Source organism: Trachymyrmex cornetzi, unplaced genomic scaffold (genome assembly GCF_001594075.2).
Source record: "Trachymyrmex cornetzi isolate Tcor2-1 unplaced genomic scaffold, Tcor1.1 scaffold223, whole genome shotgun sequence".
Classification (NCBI taxonomy): domain Eukaryota; kingdom Metazoa; phylum Arthropoda; class Insecta; order Hymenoptera; family Formicidae; genus Trachymyrmex; species Trachymyrmex cornetzi.
In genome coordinates this window covers 391,623-408,857 of record NW_017296881.1, presented here as the reverse complement: position 1 = coordinate 408,857, position 17,235 = coordinate 391,623, and the positions used below count along the sequence as shown (strand labels likewise).

The following is a 17,235-nucleotide window of genomic DNA, read 5'->3' as shown; positions in this document are numbered from 1 at the left end:
GACGAAGTCCATTTTTTAATGTTATTTAGCTTGTTAAAACAATATTATAAATATGTTACGACACGCGATTATTTGAGTAATATATACATTCCAGACAATTTTAAGATTCTTTCATTTATTATTACTGTGTAGCCATTATTTACTGTATTTGCTTTTGTTATAGCATTTAATTAATTTTTTTTAACATAATCGTAAAAATAAAAAGGATCTTATATACACATAAACATTTTTCCAATATACTGGAAATTATTCCGTACTAGGTACATTCCGTACAAAATAAAATTAAAAAAAAAAATAAAAGAAATCTGTGTAATGTCGAAGAAATATAGAGTATTTTACGAGTTACAGACCGAACAATTGCTTAGCGGAAAAGAAAGTATCTTTCCATCGCGTAAATATCTTTCTATAAATCGACCAAATTCGTTCACGGTCGAGAATATCCAGACCACATTGCAGTTAAAGCACTCGAGCTAGAATAGAGCGGTCTGTTTGCCGAGCGATTCATTGTGATCCTCAAATCCTTTTGGAGCACACGGAAAATTTGGTCATTCAAATCCAATCGTTGCTTTTATCGGAATGTGCGTGACCGGCTTATTGGAACTGGATTTATATACGTGTAGCGTATTTCGTTTATTGAAACACTATTTAGCTAAATGAATAGTTTTAATAGATACATCAATGCTATTCTTTTTCTTTAAAGTTTAAAGTTGTTATATAATAAATTCACGATATTAATAAAAAATTAGAGTTTTATAGCGATATGTAGAGAGTAAAGAGAAGAGGTATGTTAATATTTTGTGTTAAAAAATCGGACTTTATCTTCTCGAGATAAAATTTAAATCTAAATGTATGCAGAGCTTATGTACACGCGGTGCACATTAACAGGCAGAAATTACTTTTTAGCAGGCATTATGCAGCGTTGTAAAATCTATTCTTCGGTTGGTAGCGAAAATCAAAATGCTTACGCAAGGATTCACGCGGTACAATTTCTTTGAGACTCGGAGCAACGACGATTCGTAAAGGCTACGTGTGTTTATCTATATAGTACAGTAAAATATGAGCTGTGGGGTTTCTGGTTTTAAAACGAAGCTGTTAATACCTGAATTCTGCACGTGATCTGCTACTGCATGTATCTGAAAAAGAAAAAAACAAACAATTTATTTTTCAGATATAATAATATGAATTTATTTTTTAATTTAAATATTATTTATTTATTTCTCAATAAAACTTTAATTTAAAGCTTAGTAAATTTAGGAAAGTATTATAAAAGTATAGTGTTTAATAAAATGTGTTTAAGAATTTCTAATTAGAAGGATTTACAAAATATAATATGTGATCAAGAAATATACAAAAAATGCTGGTAAACGATAACGGTATAATAACACTAGTTTACAGTATCTATAACTTTTGAACTAAGGGTGATCAAACGAAAATTCCGACGGAGCATTCGTGAGCAAACGATGAGCAAACGAATGCATACAAAAAATATTCGATTTTTTAATGCTGGGGGGCTAGTGCGAAGTTGGCCCCCAAAGTTTAAATTTTGCATAACTTTTGAACTAAGGGTGATCAAACGAAAATTCCAACGGAGCATTCATGAGCAAACGATGAGTAAACGAATGCAAACAAAAAATATTCGATTTTTTAATGTTGGGGGCTAGCGCGAAGTTGGCCCCCAAAGTTTAAATTTCGCATAACTTTTGAACTAAGGGTGAGCAAACGAAAATTCCGACGGAGCATTCGTGAGCAAACAATGAGCAAACGAATGCAAACAAAAAATATTCGATTTTTTAATATTGGGGGGCTAGCACGAAGTTGATCCCCAAAGTTTAAATTTCGCATAACTTTTGAATTGAGGGTGATCAAACGAAAATTCCGACGGAGCATTCGTGAGCAAACGATGAGCAAACAAAAAATATTCGATTTTTTAATGTTGGAGGGTTAGCGCGAAGTTGGCCCCCAAAATTTAATTTTCGTAGAGGAAAGTCGCTGATACCGCTGATATACCACTTTGTTTTTAGATAATATTTCTTAAACAAAAGGTAAAAATAAAACTTTAAAAACGTAATTTCAAACTGAAAAGTGTCTTCTATCAGATAGTATAAGCAGTTTTTATAATACTATTTGCAATTTTTCAATAATTAATTTTTTCGTAAGGTAAGCAAAATTAAGCGTCTGACAAAATGGGCTCCAAAACTGACACAGTAGGCAGTAATGCTACGTATTCATATTCTTTTTATTTTACCAGCATTATCTGTATAAAGTTCCTACAAGTGAATGTATATAAGATTTTCCATAATCTTTTCACTTCGTTATGAAACATTTTTATTGAATTATATGTATATTTATTTTATGCAAGATACAAATATGTTAGGTTTTTGAAATAATTGAGATTTAATATATGCAAAAAATGACTTTTTTGTCATTATTTTTATAAAAAAGGTTAACATTATCTTAAAATTCTAATCAGAAATCATGAATGTATTGTTCATTTCCTCTATAAAATGTATTTTTTAAATTTCAGTATTTTACTTTTTAGTCAAGTTATATATGCATATGACAAAGAATTAGGAAAATCGTATTAAACCTCATTTGTTTCGAAATCCTGACGTACTGATGAAATTTTGTTTGTGACATCGTTTCCAGTACTCAAAAAACACTTTGTTTGGTTTAGCAAAGAAAAAACGTATTTTTGTAAAGTGTAAAAAAACTAGTGTCATTATTATTATTATTAGGTATGATTTATTAAACTACAACTTAAATTTCGCTACTGACCTGAGTCACGGCTTCTCGTGGTCGGAGGGTACCTTCTCCGACGTACAGCAATTTCTCCGATTTTGTGATTTCGCGGACAAGCTTCTGATCATTGAAATTCTGCGAGGGCGGTATTCCGGGGGCTTTTTTCTTTTTCAATGTATTTGTATCAGAATCCACAATGATCCCCGCGGATTCGTCTTTACCAAAAGTTTCTGAGTGAATTACGGTGTAGCCGCCCAAGAACTGTACCGACTTTTTCGCGGTCTTCGTGAACGGCGCACGTGTCTCCTTATCGAATATGTGCGAGCCGCTGTTTTCATACTCCTCCATCTTCGATCCTATTTTTATTGTTTTATCGATTGGATTGTGGAAAGAATTTTCCGGGACCCTCGGGACAAACGTCGAAGGTTGAGTTTTGTTAGACGTTCTAGGAAGATCGCAATCATTTGATTTAACACTCCTGCCTCCACCTTTCGTTTCCTTTTTCTTCGTTATTACTTCCTCGTTTCTCGCAGCAAGGGACACCGCTTGGCTCTTCATGAACTTACGCCTAGCTACTTTCTCCCTATCGTTAATTTTAGAATGTTTCTCGACGGTCGTCGCGTCGCACCGAATCTCGTAATACTTAACGAAATTCCTAACTTTACCCGGGGTTATCATTACAACGTCACGAAACGATTGGTCATTACTTACGTTAGCTACGGGTGTTACGGCCCTGTTATTGTCATTATTATTATAAGGGTTTACGGAAGTAGTTTTCTTAGCTATGGCACACTTATCGCCGCTACTCATCGTATCCTCTACTAATACTAATGCCGACCGATTCGTGATCCTCCTTCGATCATCGTCGGCCTGATCATTCGCGATTACTTCGTCAGTCTTTTCTTTACCGCGAGTATGAATCTCCCTCGAAGTTCTTTCGCGCTTCCTACCGTTTTCCAAGCTATTCTTGCGCGATGCATCTGCGATCGCCTTCAATTCTTTACTGTCGAAAATCTTGTTCATCGTCGCAGGTGCCCCGATGGGAATTCTCTTTTGGGATTCGTTCTCTTTATGTCGCTCGCGCTCAATATTAATTTTCTTAAATATCGTCTTGGAAATACGAATATCTCGTGATTTTTTAAGCTCTCGATTGACATTCTCTACTGTATTTTTTATGAGTTCGGACGTTTTCTCAATTTTTGTCTTTATATTGATCTTTTCTGATTTAATATCCAAAGAATTTTTGCTGATCATCATTTTGGAGTTATCTTTTGCAACTTTATGTTTGATATCGCAGAATTTATTATGATTTTTAATCTCAATATTTTCATTTTTTATAATTTTCTCACTAATCATTGGAGTGTCATTCTTGAGATTTTGAAGCTTTTCCTCGATATTTAGTTTCGTGATATTTTCTTCTTCTTTTACCATTTTCTCAACGATTGGTGTATCGTCGTTATCTACATTAGTAATTTTCGTGTTTAGAAGAACGCAAGTCTCGTTTCGAGATTTTTCAAATGATTTAGATGTATTCTCTTTTTCTTTGGAAATTCTACTATCGATCGGGCATGATATCTTTTCATCTATCTTTGTTGCTAATTTCTTATTTTCGGGACCCACTATTTTTAATTTTATATTATTAAAATTGCAGAGAAGTTCATTTAGCACGTCATTTTTTATATCACTGACACTTTTATTCTCTGATTGCGTCGATTTTATATTCGAAATCTTGACGATCTTTTCTTCTATTTTGTTGGAGTTGTTAAAAATTTTTTGCTTCTTTGTATCCATTTCTGTCGCATTACGGAAATCACGCGAATGTTCACTTTCTGTCGTAAAATCTGCATCTAATTTCCGGATTTTATTTAGTGATTTATTAGTCGTGCTTAATTCTTTATCCATGCTTGAAGTTACAGAAATTGCCGCATAATTCATCGAGATATCTATTGAATCATCAGATAGCATAGTTTCTAAAAAAGAATTTCGCTTAACTTTCACGGGAACACTCTTCGCGAAAATATCTTCCGATGGCAGAACTGTATCATGATTATTCTTGGAATCTTCGGAAAAATTATTTCTTTCCTTATTCTCTTCAAGTAATCGAGTTTGTTCGATTTTGTCCGACTTGTTTATAAGATTATCAGTGGAAATGTTCTTGCTCGATTCACCATTATCATTACGTTCGTTTTGGGCTGACTCATTGAACAAGAATTTTTCATTCTTGGCAACACACTTCTCTTTGATGTCATCGCTACTTTTTTTCAAAAACGTTTTCTCTTCTCGGTGTGTTATTTTTGTCTCTTTTTCAATTCTGTTAGCTGTTTCTGAACTGTTATCTGTAACGTTCTCCACGACTTCTGAAGAAGTATTACTTTGATCCACCTGTTTTACATCGCTTGCAGTTATAGTTTTTCCCATTATCATGTTTTTCTTCCCGGGTTTGAAAATCTCCTCGCTAGCCTGCACGTTCCGCGGTATCAAATCGGAATCTTCCTCCCGAATTTTCTCGCAATTAATGTCATTATTTCTATCGTTACAATACATTTGCGGAATCGTCTTTAATTTCACGTCAACCTCGTTTACCTCCATTATAAAAGGATCGTCTTCTCCCGTCGCGGAATTTCTTTTGTCGGCACTCGACGTGTATGATTTATCTCGTGCATTGTCGCACCAATCTTTTACATCTGCGAATTCCTCTCGGATTTCAGTCAGTTTCACGGAAGAAACGGCGCTTTGTTCGCCGGCTTGTTCATTGTTGAGAATGGATTCGTGGCTCTGTGAACTGTCACACGGCACACTAATTTTTATATTAGAGTCGTGTTTGGACAGGGAAGAACTTTGCGTTTCGATCATGAATCGTGCCTTCGTATCTACGCGACATTTCGACTCATCATTATTATCGAAAACATTATTACAATCAAACGATCTCTTATCATTTACTCTATCGTTTTTATTCGTGCTATCTTCGAATCGGCACTCGTCAAACTTCCGAGCAAAGTCATCGTCAAATGGATCTTTCCATTTGTCTAGACACTTTTCGAATGGAAGACTTGTCGTCGTCACACGAAAACAGACGTCACCACTATCATCCAATATGTGCGCTTTCGTCGATTCATTCTCGTGTAAATTTTGCGAGTTCTTAGGACCCACACAATCGTTTCTGTTCCATGTATCAAACACTACATTTTCGAAATCGTGCAAAGTGAAAAAGAGCGGTGGATATTTGTCCAATGCCTTCTTCTTAGATGACGCGACATTGCGAGAAGATGATTTCGATACGATCGACGGAAATGGCGGTTTCGATACGATTGACTTTAGAATTGGATCATCATTTGCGCTGTTGCTTGATGTCGAGTTGTCTCTTATGGATGTCGTATTGTCGCGACGCTTTACTTCGATCATCTTCGACGCAGTGACGCGATTCTCACGATGATGTTGCTCTGTGTCGGCTTTTGGACAGTTTGCCGAAATGTCGCATTGCGGCTGGCGGGTTTCGACATATCCAGAATTGTTTCGTCGACATTTTTCCAGTAGAAGCGGCGGCGGCGGACGTTTTTGCTGAGATATCGCGATGTCGTTCGTGGTTTCCGTTGCACCGTTGCTCGCCACCGACGATTCGATTGGCGCAATCTTGATTTTACGTTTCGTTCGTCGCGGTGGCACAGGTGGTTCGGTCGAATTTCCGTTATCTGCCATAGAAAAAGATTTGGGATTTTAGAGAAAGATTCTTCAATTTCGACAGAAGATTTTGAAAAATGAGAGATTTCAATAGAATTCGAAAATGATACATTATTTGTGACATTGCTGTTACATTTGTTACTCTTACAATTGTACATAATGCAAACAGTGAATATATGCTTAGCGAACGAACTGTTAAATCTAAAACTTAAACACGAGGAGGTAACCACGACGGCAGACTGTCCGAGACATACTAAAGATGATTCCTTAGAAATGACATACAGATTTCCCCTTCCTGGGACACGGTCAATACCGATGCTTATATATAATTCCCAAGTTTTAAATTCATGCTAGATGTAATTTCATTAAAGTCAGGGACATGAAAACGTTACGTAATGTTACTTGAAAAATTCAAATGTATTGCAATATAATGTATAAAATTTGTTGTACATTATATAAAAGGTATGTGATATATTGAATATACATATATTGTGTATTGTATAAAAAGTATGTATGAAAGCATGTTATATAGGTACCTTACTTAAACTTTGGCAATTTAAAGAGACAGATTTAATCAACAAATATTCTATTTTATTTTGTCGAATTATATTAGATTTGCTAAATAGTAAAAAGATTATTCTGACTTTTGCAGTCTTTCTGAATATTTTTATTTAAACGAACAAGAGTTACGAACTTTAGTAGCTCCGATAAGGGCTTCGCTAAGCGGATAACAACAATTCGATTACACTCGAAGCGAGGACTACCGTATGTTCGGTACAACCATGTATAGCGTAGTGGAGATAATAGTCTTTTCGCAAATAGAATTTTCTATGAAATTCCGTCATATATGCAATCAATAACAATGGAAAATGTAATAACTCGTCGAAAGATTTTTACGTCGACAAAAATTTATATATAAATACGCGGGTATATAGATACGCAGATTATACATATAGATATGTCACTTACCTAAATAAAAACTTGGCGACTTGTCCTACTGACGTCGAAATCTTCTATAGATAGCAGCATGCTGGCAGATTTTAATGCGTTATTGTCAACGAGATCAGTCATGTACAGGCTGTTGGTATTATTGTGATTGCCCATAGCGCTGGATGCGGCACTACTATATGCGCTTGAAGTGTTCTGCACCGACGCTACATCCGTGGTTTTCTGGACGATCCACTTGTTCATCATGCTGGACGTTTCCGCTTCCGATGACACGTCGAATTTGATATCGCTGCGAACGAGATAGAGAATAAAAGAGTTAAAGATATAGCGAAATTTTTTTGTGTGGGGGGAGAATAAAAATGATTATATATATATAATCCGCGAAATTAATCCGTTATATTAATTTATATCAAATCGAGAGAAACAAGCAATATAATATGCTGCAGTCTACGCATAATTTATCCGAACTACTCGTTAAATAAATTTTTGTGAGACAGATTTACAGTTTTCCTTTAGTAAATTATTAAATCAATTATATTGTCTGAAATACTCACTGTAAGTAATTGTTCTCTACAGAGCCCTGGTCTTGGTCGTTTCTCGATTCCAAGCTTTTTCGAATAGCAGGCTGCGAAAGAACCAACTCAACCGTTTCGGACGAGCTCTGCAGCATCTTCAGAGCATCTTCATAGCGAAGGTTCAGCAGATTCTGTCCGTTTATTGCTACAATCCGGTCACCTGTCGAGAAAAGTTTAATTAACGATATTTAATTTTGTACATCTAATTAAATTTGCATCTATTTGTGTCACTTTCTAATTCAAATCTATTTATTTATTTATTTATCTCTCATTATATTGTCTTTTTCAATTTATTCATTTGTTATCATTGTATGTTAACTGCAATGATGCATTGTAGTTCATTTTAACTATAATCTCGACTACGAGTCAGATAGATGCTTTTATCTTGAAGCAACATAAACATTTTACTTCCGAACCTTTGTTTACGTTTCCGGCCATATCGGCTGATCCGCCAACGGAAACTGCTTGAACATAAACGCCACCGTCATTACCCTCCATTACTTGCAAACCTATGCTACCACCGTGGCCGCGTTCCAATTTGATCGTATGCAAAATTCGTTCTTCGGCGAATGACAGCTCTTCTAAACGAGCCATTAAAGATGCAGACATCGATTCGTCTTCAGGAATCCGGAAAGTTTCGTCGTCAGTTCGTATATCAGCATCTATAGAGGTAAAAAATAATCGTGAATTTTATTATAAAACTTTTATCTCAACAATGATATTTATGATAAAACGTAAATAATGCTATAATAAATGTAAATAAAATTTTTGTAAAAATTGTTTGTAAACAACAATGAGAATCAAAATTTAAGCTAATCAAATATTTAATTTGTATGTGTGTGTGTGTTTAAATAAATTTATTATATACAGTGCTTGAAAGTTTCAAGAATTCATAAGAATATTTTTGTATTAAAATGACTTATGTTTTGGACTTGTAGAACTTGCTGTAAGTATTTAATCACAATGTTAGAAATAATTTATAATTATATAAACACAATTAAAATTATTTTTATAATCATTAATTATTATAATTATTTGTATAAAAGAAATTCTTTTGTGAAAAATACATTATTACTTACTCAATACGTATGCTTCCGGCATGGGTGATTCGGTAGATCGTGCCGATAGCGATTGAATAGACGATTCGGTATCAGACTTTAGAGACAATGATTCCGTATCGTCGGTAAGCGCGGTATCTTTCTGAACTAAACTGCTGTAAATCGCTCGCGTACCCATTTTTACACCTAATCGACGCGGCAAACTAGGTGTACGAAGACCACTCGATTGCTTCGATGCACCATAATTCGGTAAGCTAGATGCTTTCATCTAGAATGGTAACATTGTCTCATTTTAATAGAGAAATAATAAATAAATATCTAGAAAATAATTAGGTCGAAAGTTTAATAGTAGATTCGAATGTTAATAATAATGAGAGAATAGTAAACAATAATAAAATTTACAATAAAGATTAATGAGAGTAGGTACAGTATGATGCTTCGTGCGTAAAGCTGCATACGTATTTTATATTTAAGTTAAATAGTAAGTCTCAGGATTAGTAGTTTTTTTTCAACTACATTTCGAATTATTTTCAGCGAAATTTCTTTAGATTCTACTCTTTTAAATCGAGGTAGAACATTATTTCAATATAATTCCTAATCTTTTATATTGATTGAAACTTCGGGTAAAAACCATCAAAAGATCAAATGGATAGTCCAAGAGCGTAACAGTACAAATTCTCTTTCAGAAATAAAATACAAAACTACACAGTCATGTTTGAGAAATAAACAAATAAAATTATAAGAGCGCGAATTAAATTAGAAATAAAATTACAATTTTATTTCTGAAAAATTTCACTTTTAATTTTACTTCTTGGCTTATCCAACACAACTGCGGTTTTTTATTTATTTGATTTCTGAAAGAATCTTTACTCTTACACTTTTGGTCCGTTGGGCTTATCCATTTCGGAACGATGTTCATCTGATGTCCAATTAGTGTGAAAGATTAGAATAGCATCGAACGACTTTATCTCGAAGCGTTAGGTTTAAAGAAATTTCGTTGAGGATAATTCGAAATGTAGTCGAAACATTCGACTTTATTGTTTAACTGAAGTATATACGACATTTTGCGCACAAAGTACCGCGCTGTACTTTCTTGTTATATTTTCTTTTATAAATAATTAAATAATTAGGTATTCGGAACACGCTTTTATCGATAAATACTTGCTTTTATTTCTAACATTGTATAGCATATATAACGTAAATATATGTTAAATTCATGCTAACATCGTTAAAAGCATGTTTTGAATATGAACTTTAAAATGTAATTGATATATACTACCTTTTGCAATGTTTTTTTAATGTCTGACACATTCCAAACTTCTTCCGGAACAGGGAACTCCTTCTTTCCTGATAGTCGAACTTTATTAATAGCGGCGTACAGTTCTTCAGGATTGTTAGGTTTATCTAGCTGATTAATGTTGTTTGACATAACTTTTGGGAGCGAATATGTACATTCGGTTTCAGCCTCGTTGTTTAAACCGGGGCAGCCGTAGAGTTTGTCATGCTCCGATTTTGTTTCTTTGGGTTCCAACAAGATCTTGTGCGGTGTCGTTAAACCTCTTTCCGATTCATCCTCCGTGTCTCGTGATTGACCTTCTGGTTCTAATCGCACGTTTACTTGTGCATAAAGAGCATCCTCTTCGGACGAATAAAAGGCAGGTTCGCGACCAGTGTCCTTCGTTGCTGTCACTACAATTGGATCTTTCTGAGGATTTTCATTCTCCTTATTTTGGTATTCTTCTAGTTGCATCGGATAATTTAGTCTCTGCTGTACTTTAACCACGCTCGCGATTGTTATCTTAGTTTTACCATCGATGCTTTTGGGTTTTAATGGTATAGGTTTTGCTTCCGTCAGGGGTACTCCAAATTCTAAAAAATGATGTAGATTGATTTTTTTTAGATATCTTTATATAAATGTTTCAAAAAAATAACATTTTACAAAAATTCTTTGGAATGGAATCTTACTTTAAAGAATGAAAATTGAGCCAGTCTTGAAAAAGGGTGGCTCAATTGTCAATCTTTAAGAGTGAGAGAGATTCACTTTAAAAGTTTTAGAGAGTATATTAATTGTTGTACTTTGAAAACTTACAAAATTTGACAAAAATAAAAAATACGATAAATCAAGAAATTATAGCAACAATTAAAATATTAAATTAAAAAAAAGTTTTTAATGATCTCTGCCAGATTATCCGTATAATCATCGCTGAAAATTTCGGTTGAATTGTTTATGATATTTACATTTTAAGATTTCCATAAAAAAGAAAGATCAACATCTTTGCGATAAAATGTTACGATTTAGCTAGTTTCCTGTCTTGAAACTTTCATGGAAAGTTCTAAACATTTCAGCAAGCTTAATCGGTAGGAAAGAGCGCGTGTACCTTTAGCGAGGCCTTGAAGTGACGTGAGCTCCGAACGAAGTCTGAGGAAGAACTGATGATGTAGGGACGTGAGCTTGAAGGCGAAGTAACTTCTAGAAAATAGAAAGATTCTTTATGTAAACGTCTTTATTGTAAGCGATAGAGGATGTCGATGAAGCACTCGATATACGTTTTCGAAGTGTTCGTCGACGTTCCATTTAAAACTGTTCGTTCGATCAATCTTCGAAATTAAGGCGAGCAAACTTACTTTCGATGATCCATCCGTAATTTGAACTTGCAGCGTTTCCCATTCAGCTTGCTGTATACCACCAGACAGCTCTTGCTGTAACTCAATGTCTGCACGTCTCGCCACTGAAAATGGGCCAATTCCGTTCTTTCCCTTGGCTCGCCCCCTCGCTCCAGCAACTTCAACCCTTGAGAATGTATCGCTAGCCACACGTTGCTCTCTGTCTTTTTCTTGCTGCTTTTATTATTTTTGCTGTTATTACTGTTAACACTATTAACATTGTTATTGTTATTTTTATTGTTGTTACTGCGTGTTTCGTCGCGACATAAATCCGCGTTCTTCACGTGCTCGTCCGAATAAGGTATCATCGGCATATTCTCGCGGGAATTTAACCGCGAGATCCCGATTCTGCCATAGGTGGAACAGATATCCCGGGCAGGTTTCTCCTTGCGATGTGCTTTTCCTGCACCGTCGAGCGACGACACGGCATCGCGGTTGTCGGACACGGTGCTCTTCCCCTTTCTCTGCCGCATCATCAGTTTCTCTAACTCCTTCGAGTCTACTGTGGCAATGTAGTAGTGCGAACCGTAATCCGGCAGGGACTGCGCGTGAGTTATGAACATCTCCTCGGCTTTGTTCGAGTCCAAGCCACGGCGATCGCGGTGAGCGCGATGTAGCTGCGCTCGAAGTGTATCGGCGTCGACGCAGGGCTGCGATTGATGCCGGTCCACGCTCAATATCAAAGACTCCGGCACGTAGTGCTCGAGGAGGAAGTAATCTCCACAGCCGTGCTCCTGTGGGGCATATACAATAGCTCTGATGTGAAACAGAAATTATATACGGATTATGTTAAAATTGTTGTTAACTCTCTCATAATAGATCAAAATAATATCTCTAACAATCGACTGTTTACTGAAGCTCGGAAATTATGCAACCATTGATCTCTTGTGTTGCTAATTGAATATAGTTTAATAACTGAATTTACACACAGTATGGAAATTATATAGTATTGTTATATGTATTATATATTATAGTACAATATAGATATATATGTATAATACATTTTAACATTTAATTCAGGAAATATTGATAGATGGAATAGATATTAATTCTGAAATATTTGTTTCTTTTAACCGATCTTACTTAAATTTTAGTTTTATATACTAAAATTCATCATTTTAGGAAGTCTTTGACATCAAATCTTTGAATTTGATCATCATTGGATTCACATATATGAAAATTCTTAGACTTTATAATTGTGAAGTAAAAATTAATCGCATTTCGTGTAAGAAACGTAGATTCTTTGTAGAATCACAAATATTTTCTATCTACGTCACAATTTTTCATTTTACATAATTTTACCTAATTATTTGGAACTCAATAGTCATTTTGTGACATTTGATTGTTTCGTGACGGTATAATTTCATTTCAAATAGCGTACATTACATAAATCACTGGTTAACTCACATTGGCGTTGTAATTCCCGAATTCAGCTTGAAGTGCGAGACCCGTCAAATTGATTAATTCGGAATATGGGCATACCAGCTGCTGTTCCAGTATACATCGTCTTATTTGCAGATATAGCAAATGCTTCGATATCCAACTCCTGGAAACGATACGAACGTTAGTCGAGTCGTATATATTGCCATTTTTTAGTTCAAACTAACCTGGTACCACGAAGAGATGGTAGGAAGAATCGGAGTCGCAGGTACAGCATGAAACTAGTCGGTAGACCCAGCAAACCTTTGCTTTTACCGCTGCTTAACCATCCCGGAGGTGCGACTTTATTTAATTTCGTGTCGGGTGGTAACATCGCGAAATCCCCGGCCAGTAGTACAGCCAATCCTAAAGTGAAGTTTTCATCGAGGCTTTCCGCTTGAACAATAGCCTGGAAGGATTTGCGTATACATTGTATAAAATGTATATATCACAGAACGTGTCTGAGATTAGTTAAGTTCATATATGTTGGTTTAACTCACAGTAGTTTTAATACTGCGGATCTAAAGAAGTGGTTATATAAATGAATATTATTTTATAAATGTAAATATAATATAATTATTTGTTATACGAATTTCTAGCATAGATTGATAGCACAAATTTGATATATATTTCTATATTTGCTATGGATACTTCTACTTATGCAATGTATGTAAGAAACGCGAGAGGGAAAGCTAAAATGGTGTTCGTAAACTACGATTCAGCGCGAAATTATTATGCGAGACAAGCAATTAAATGCAGAGAGCACGGGTGTGCATTTGATTGTTCTAAAAGATTATTATAGCGCGACATAATACGCATTTCTGCCGCAGAGGTAATTTTCTATTGGCGTGAGTTTGCAGGAGTAATCCAATTTGGAAGTTCTCAGCGAGCTCTTGGGCGTTCTAAATCGACCATTTATTAAAAATTGCACGACAAAATACTCCGGTCACGTTCAAAAGCTTGGATTGAGTGGCAGATACAGAGTTGTGAGCTTGAAACTGTTTTTTTAGATTAGTAAAATTAAATGCCATTAAGAATATATTAGAGTCTCTATAAAAAATGTACTGAAATTGGAAATTCATATTTTCCGTATAAAAATAAATGTTACTTACATGAAACAGTTTAATAAGGTTCGGTATGTTTATATTTAATGATACCATCATTTTATAGTTTAAATGAAAATTTTTTCATTTTATTTTAATTTTTGACCCAGTTCTAAATTGCTGTCAAATTTTTTGTATTGCTTTCAGATACGCGATACAGAAAAATTTGTAATTTTTTCATAATTTTGTCATTTTGTTAAAAAATACATGTAATATATTCTTAAATTCTTTTGCTTCATTTTTATGCTTTAGTATTTTCGTAAAAAAAGAACATTGTATAAGGTATAACTACTTTACAAATATTGATTATTAATATAACGGAGTGATGTAATTGTTTTCAATTGTTTAATTATCGTAATGATTTTAGTTTATATAATTTTATTTTAATTCTAATATTCCTATAGTAATAGTTCGAAATAATATTGCTGATCGATTTATTCATTGGCAGTTTTATTGGTAGTATTACAAGAAAAGTGTCTCTGTAATGTTAGTTTTGAACAAACGTTGAAGCACAGATTTTTATGAAAGAAGGAATTGCACTATACGTTCGTCGTCGAGATCACATAACTCGTGGTTTGTGGATCTGTCGTATATAATGATTAGGCTTGGCGGCTCGCCAGAACTTCTCGCGAGTTCACGTCGGAATTTGTGGTCTCGTAAACAACCGGCCACGTCTTGGCTTTCGCGGCCTAAGTGTGGCTTTGAGAGGCCACTGTCGCGCGAACATTACGATCGAACGAGTTCCGCTCGAGAATGGGGGGATAAAGTATATTTTTTAAAGGGTTTTTACTGGGATACATACCAGCAGAATACATTCTTCCGCGTACCCAGCAAATGAAAAATAATTCTTTTACGAAGTTCTCGCGAGATGCGATATTTATTTCACTTATGTGCAATTTATTAGCGTTCTGAGAAGTAACTCCACAGAAAAAAATCTTACAAGGCAAAAAGTTACATGCGATAAACACACGGGATAATACGATTGATTAATTTATATTGGCGCTTATTATACTGTTTAAACGAATGATGTTTATTATTTCTTCATTATCTTTTGGATTAATGTTATTATGTATTGTACAAATTTGACAACGCCAAAGAAATGACCATTAATCACTAGATTGATTTGCAGATAAGTGAATGCCATTTGCGAATGACTGTCAATGAAGATTTAATGATTACAAATTAAGATCAATGCGTTTTTAATATTTTAAATTACGAACTTTAAACTTTGGAGAATGTCGCGCTAGCCTAAATAATTTTCTCATTAATAATCTTCCAAAAATATTGAATAAAAGTTGCGTATAAAATATCGTGTTTTTTGTTCATCTTTTGGTTAAAACATTATTTCATTACTGTTGATAGAAATTTAACAAAGTTAGTACGCTTTGACTTTTCAATAAACTTACCTGAAATAAATCCCCGGCGGTGACCTTCTGAGGATCACAGGTTACTTCCACGCGTTGTCCTGTTAACATTATTACAACTATCCGGCCAGAGTTACCCGCCTACACAAACAAACGAGTTATTAGTTTACCATCATATCTCTCTTTCTCCCTCTCTGCAACTTCATGTTGACAAATATTTATTTAGATTCATTTCTCTTGCATCAAAGAAAATGCTATATTTCTTCGTACAAAATATAGGATTATTTATTTTACGATTGCATAGAATGCCGTAGAAGATACATCTCTATTTATTATCATTTTGATAATAATATTTATGAAATATGCAAATATTAATATTAAAACACGGAAATGATAAATTATAAATATATTTTATACAAAAATATAGGAGCTCGAAATATATAAAACATTTATTTTGATTAAATAAAATCAATATTAATTTGGAGTAAATATAAATTAATTAATTTATATTAATTGTTAGTTTTTTTTATTCAATAGGCAAAATTTCTGAAATTATACTAAAATAGTTTATATTGCTTACACAAAGTCACGTACACAGTAAGGTCGAGGGGGGATACCGAAATCCGGTATGGTCTAGTGGCTAGGATACCTGGCTTTCACCCAGGAGGCTCGGGTTCGATTCCCGGTACCGGAATATTTTTTTACTCTGTCTTACCTTTGTATAGCTACAAGTACATTCTTAAGAGAATCTCCGAATGTAATCCGGTATGGTCTAGTGGCTAGGATACCTGGCTCTCACCCAGGAGGCTCGGGTTCGATTCCCGGTACCGGAATATTTTTTTACTCTGTCTTACCTTTGTATAGCTACAAGTACATTCTTAAGAGAATCTCCGAATGTAATCCGGTATGGTCTAGTGGCTAGGATACCTGGCTCTCACCCAGGAGGCTCGGGTTCGATTCCCGGTACCGGAATATTTTTTTACTCTGTCTTACCTTTGTATAGCTACAAGTACATTCTTAAGAGAATCTCCGAATGTAATCCGGTATGGTCTAGTGGCTAGGATACCTGGCTCTCACCCAGGAGGCTCGGGTTCGATTCCCGGTACCGGAATATTTTTTTACTCTGTCTTACCTTTGTATAGCTACAAGTACATTCTTAAGAGAATCTCCGAATGTAATCCGGTATGGTCTAGTGGCTAGGATACCTGGCTCTCACCCAGGAGGCTCGGGTTCGATTCCCGGTACCGGAATATTTTTTTACTCTGTCTTACCTTTGTATAGCTACAAGTACATTCTTAAGAGAATCTCCGAATGTAATCCGGTATGGTCTAGTGGCTAGGATACCTGGCTCTCACCCAGGAGGCTCGGGTTCGATTCCCGGTACCGGAATATTTTTTTACTCTGTCTTACCTTTGTATAGCTACAAGTACATTCTTAAGAGAATCTCCGAATGTAATCCGGTATGGTCTAGTGGCTAGGATACCTGGCTCTCACCCAGGAGGCTCGGGTTCGATTCCCGGTACCGGAATATATTTTGTAGTTTTATTTTTAAGAATGTTTTATAAAAATAACTTTTTTGTTTACAAATATTTAAAAATGATTTATAACACTTTAATGAGAATATCGGACAAGAGTGATGGTTTGTAACAGTACAGCCACTCAACCTCCGGTATGGTCTAGTGGCTAA

At 35.0% G+C, this 17,235-nt stretch overlaps 1 protein-coding gene and 7 non-coding genes across 8 annotated transcripts in view; 7 read left to right on the top strand and 1 right to left on the bottom strand.

Moving 5' to 3' along the window:
- Window positions 1-310: 310 nt before the first annotated feature.
- LOC108760303 (uncharacterized) overlaps window positions 311-17,235 on the bottom strand; it is a 22,061-nt gene continuing 5,136 nt past the window's right edge. Inside the window, exons 4-15 of the mRNA XM_018506168.1 lie at window positions 15,591-15,689; window positions 13,270-13,490; window positions 13,070-13,208; window positions 11,624-12,396; window positions 11,377-11,468; window positions 10,278-10,867; window positions 9,020-9,266; window positions 8,357-8,602; window positions 7,920-8,100; window positions 7,449-7,654; window positions 2,776-6,428; window positions 311-1,133 (exon numbers count right to left, since the gene is read on the bottom strand). Coding sequence (XP_018361670.1) covers window positions 1,038-1,133; window positions 2,776-6,428; window positions 7,449-7,654; window positions 7,920-8,100; window positions 8,357-8,602; window positions 9,020-9,266; window positions 10,278-10,867; window positions 11,377-11,468; window positions 11,624-12,396; window positions 13,070-13,208; window positions 13,270-13,490; window positions 15,591-15,689 — 6,543 coding nt within the window. The 3' untranslated portion in view covers window positions 311-1,037. The remainder of the gene's footprint in view (window positions 1,134-2,775; window positions 6,429-7,448; window positions 7,655-7,919; window positions 8,101-8,356; window positions 8,603-9,019; window positions 9,267-10,277; window positions 10,868-11,376; window positions 11,469-11,623; window positions 12,397-13,069; window positions 13,209-13,269; window positions 13,491-15,590; window positions 15,690-17,235) is intronic.
- Window positions 16,171-16,242, top strand: TRNAE-UUC (transfer RNA glutamic acid (anticodon UUC)). The gene has a single exon. It is a non-coding gene; the product is annotated as a tRNA-Glu (tRNA).
- TRNAE-CUC (transfer RNA glutamic acid (anticodon CUC)) lies at window positions 16,310-16,381 on the top strand. Its single transcript has one exon. It is a non-coding gene; the product is annotated as a tRNA-Glu (tRNA).
- Window positions 16,449-16,520, top strand: TRNAE-CUC (transfer RNA glutamic acid (anticodon CUC)). The gene has a single exon. It is a non-coding gene; the product is annotated as a tRNA-Glu (tRNA).
- On the top strand, window positions 16,588-16,659 carry TRNAE-CUC (transfer RNA glutamic acid (anticodon CUC)). Its single transcript has one exon. It is a non-coding gene; the product is annotated as a tRNA-Glu (tRNA).
- TRNAE-CUC (transfer RNA glutamic acid (anticodon CUC)) lies at window positions 16,727-16,798 on the top strand. The gene has a single exon. It is a non-coding gene; the product is annotated as a tRNA-Glu (tRNA).
- TRNAE-CUC (transfer RNA glutamic acid (anticodon CUC)) lies at window positions 16,866-16,937 on the top strand. Its single transcript has one exon. It is a non-coding gene; the product is annotated as a tRNA-Glu (tRNA).
- Window positions 17,005-17,076, top strand: TRNAE-CUC (transfer RNA glutamic acid (anticodon CUC)). The gene has a single exon. It is a non-coding gene; the product is annotated as a tRNA-Glu (tRNA).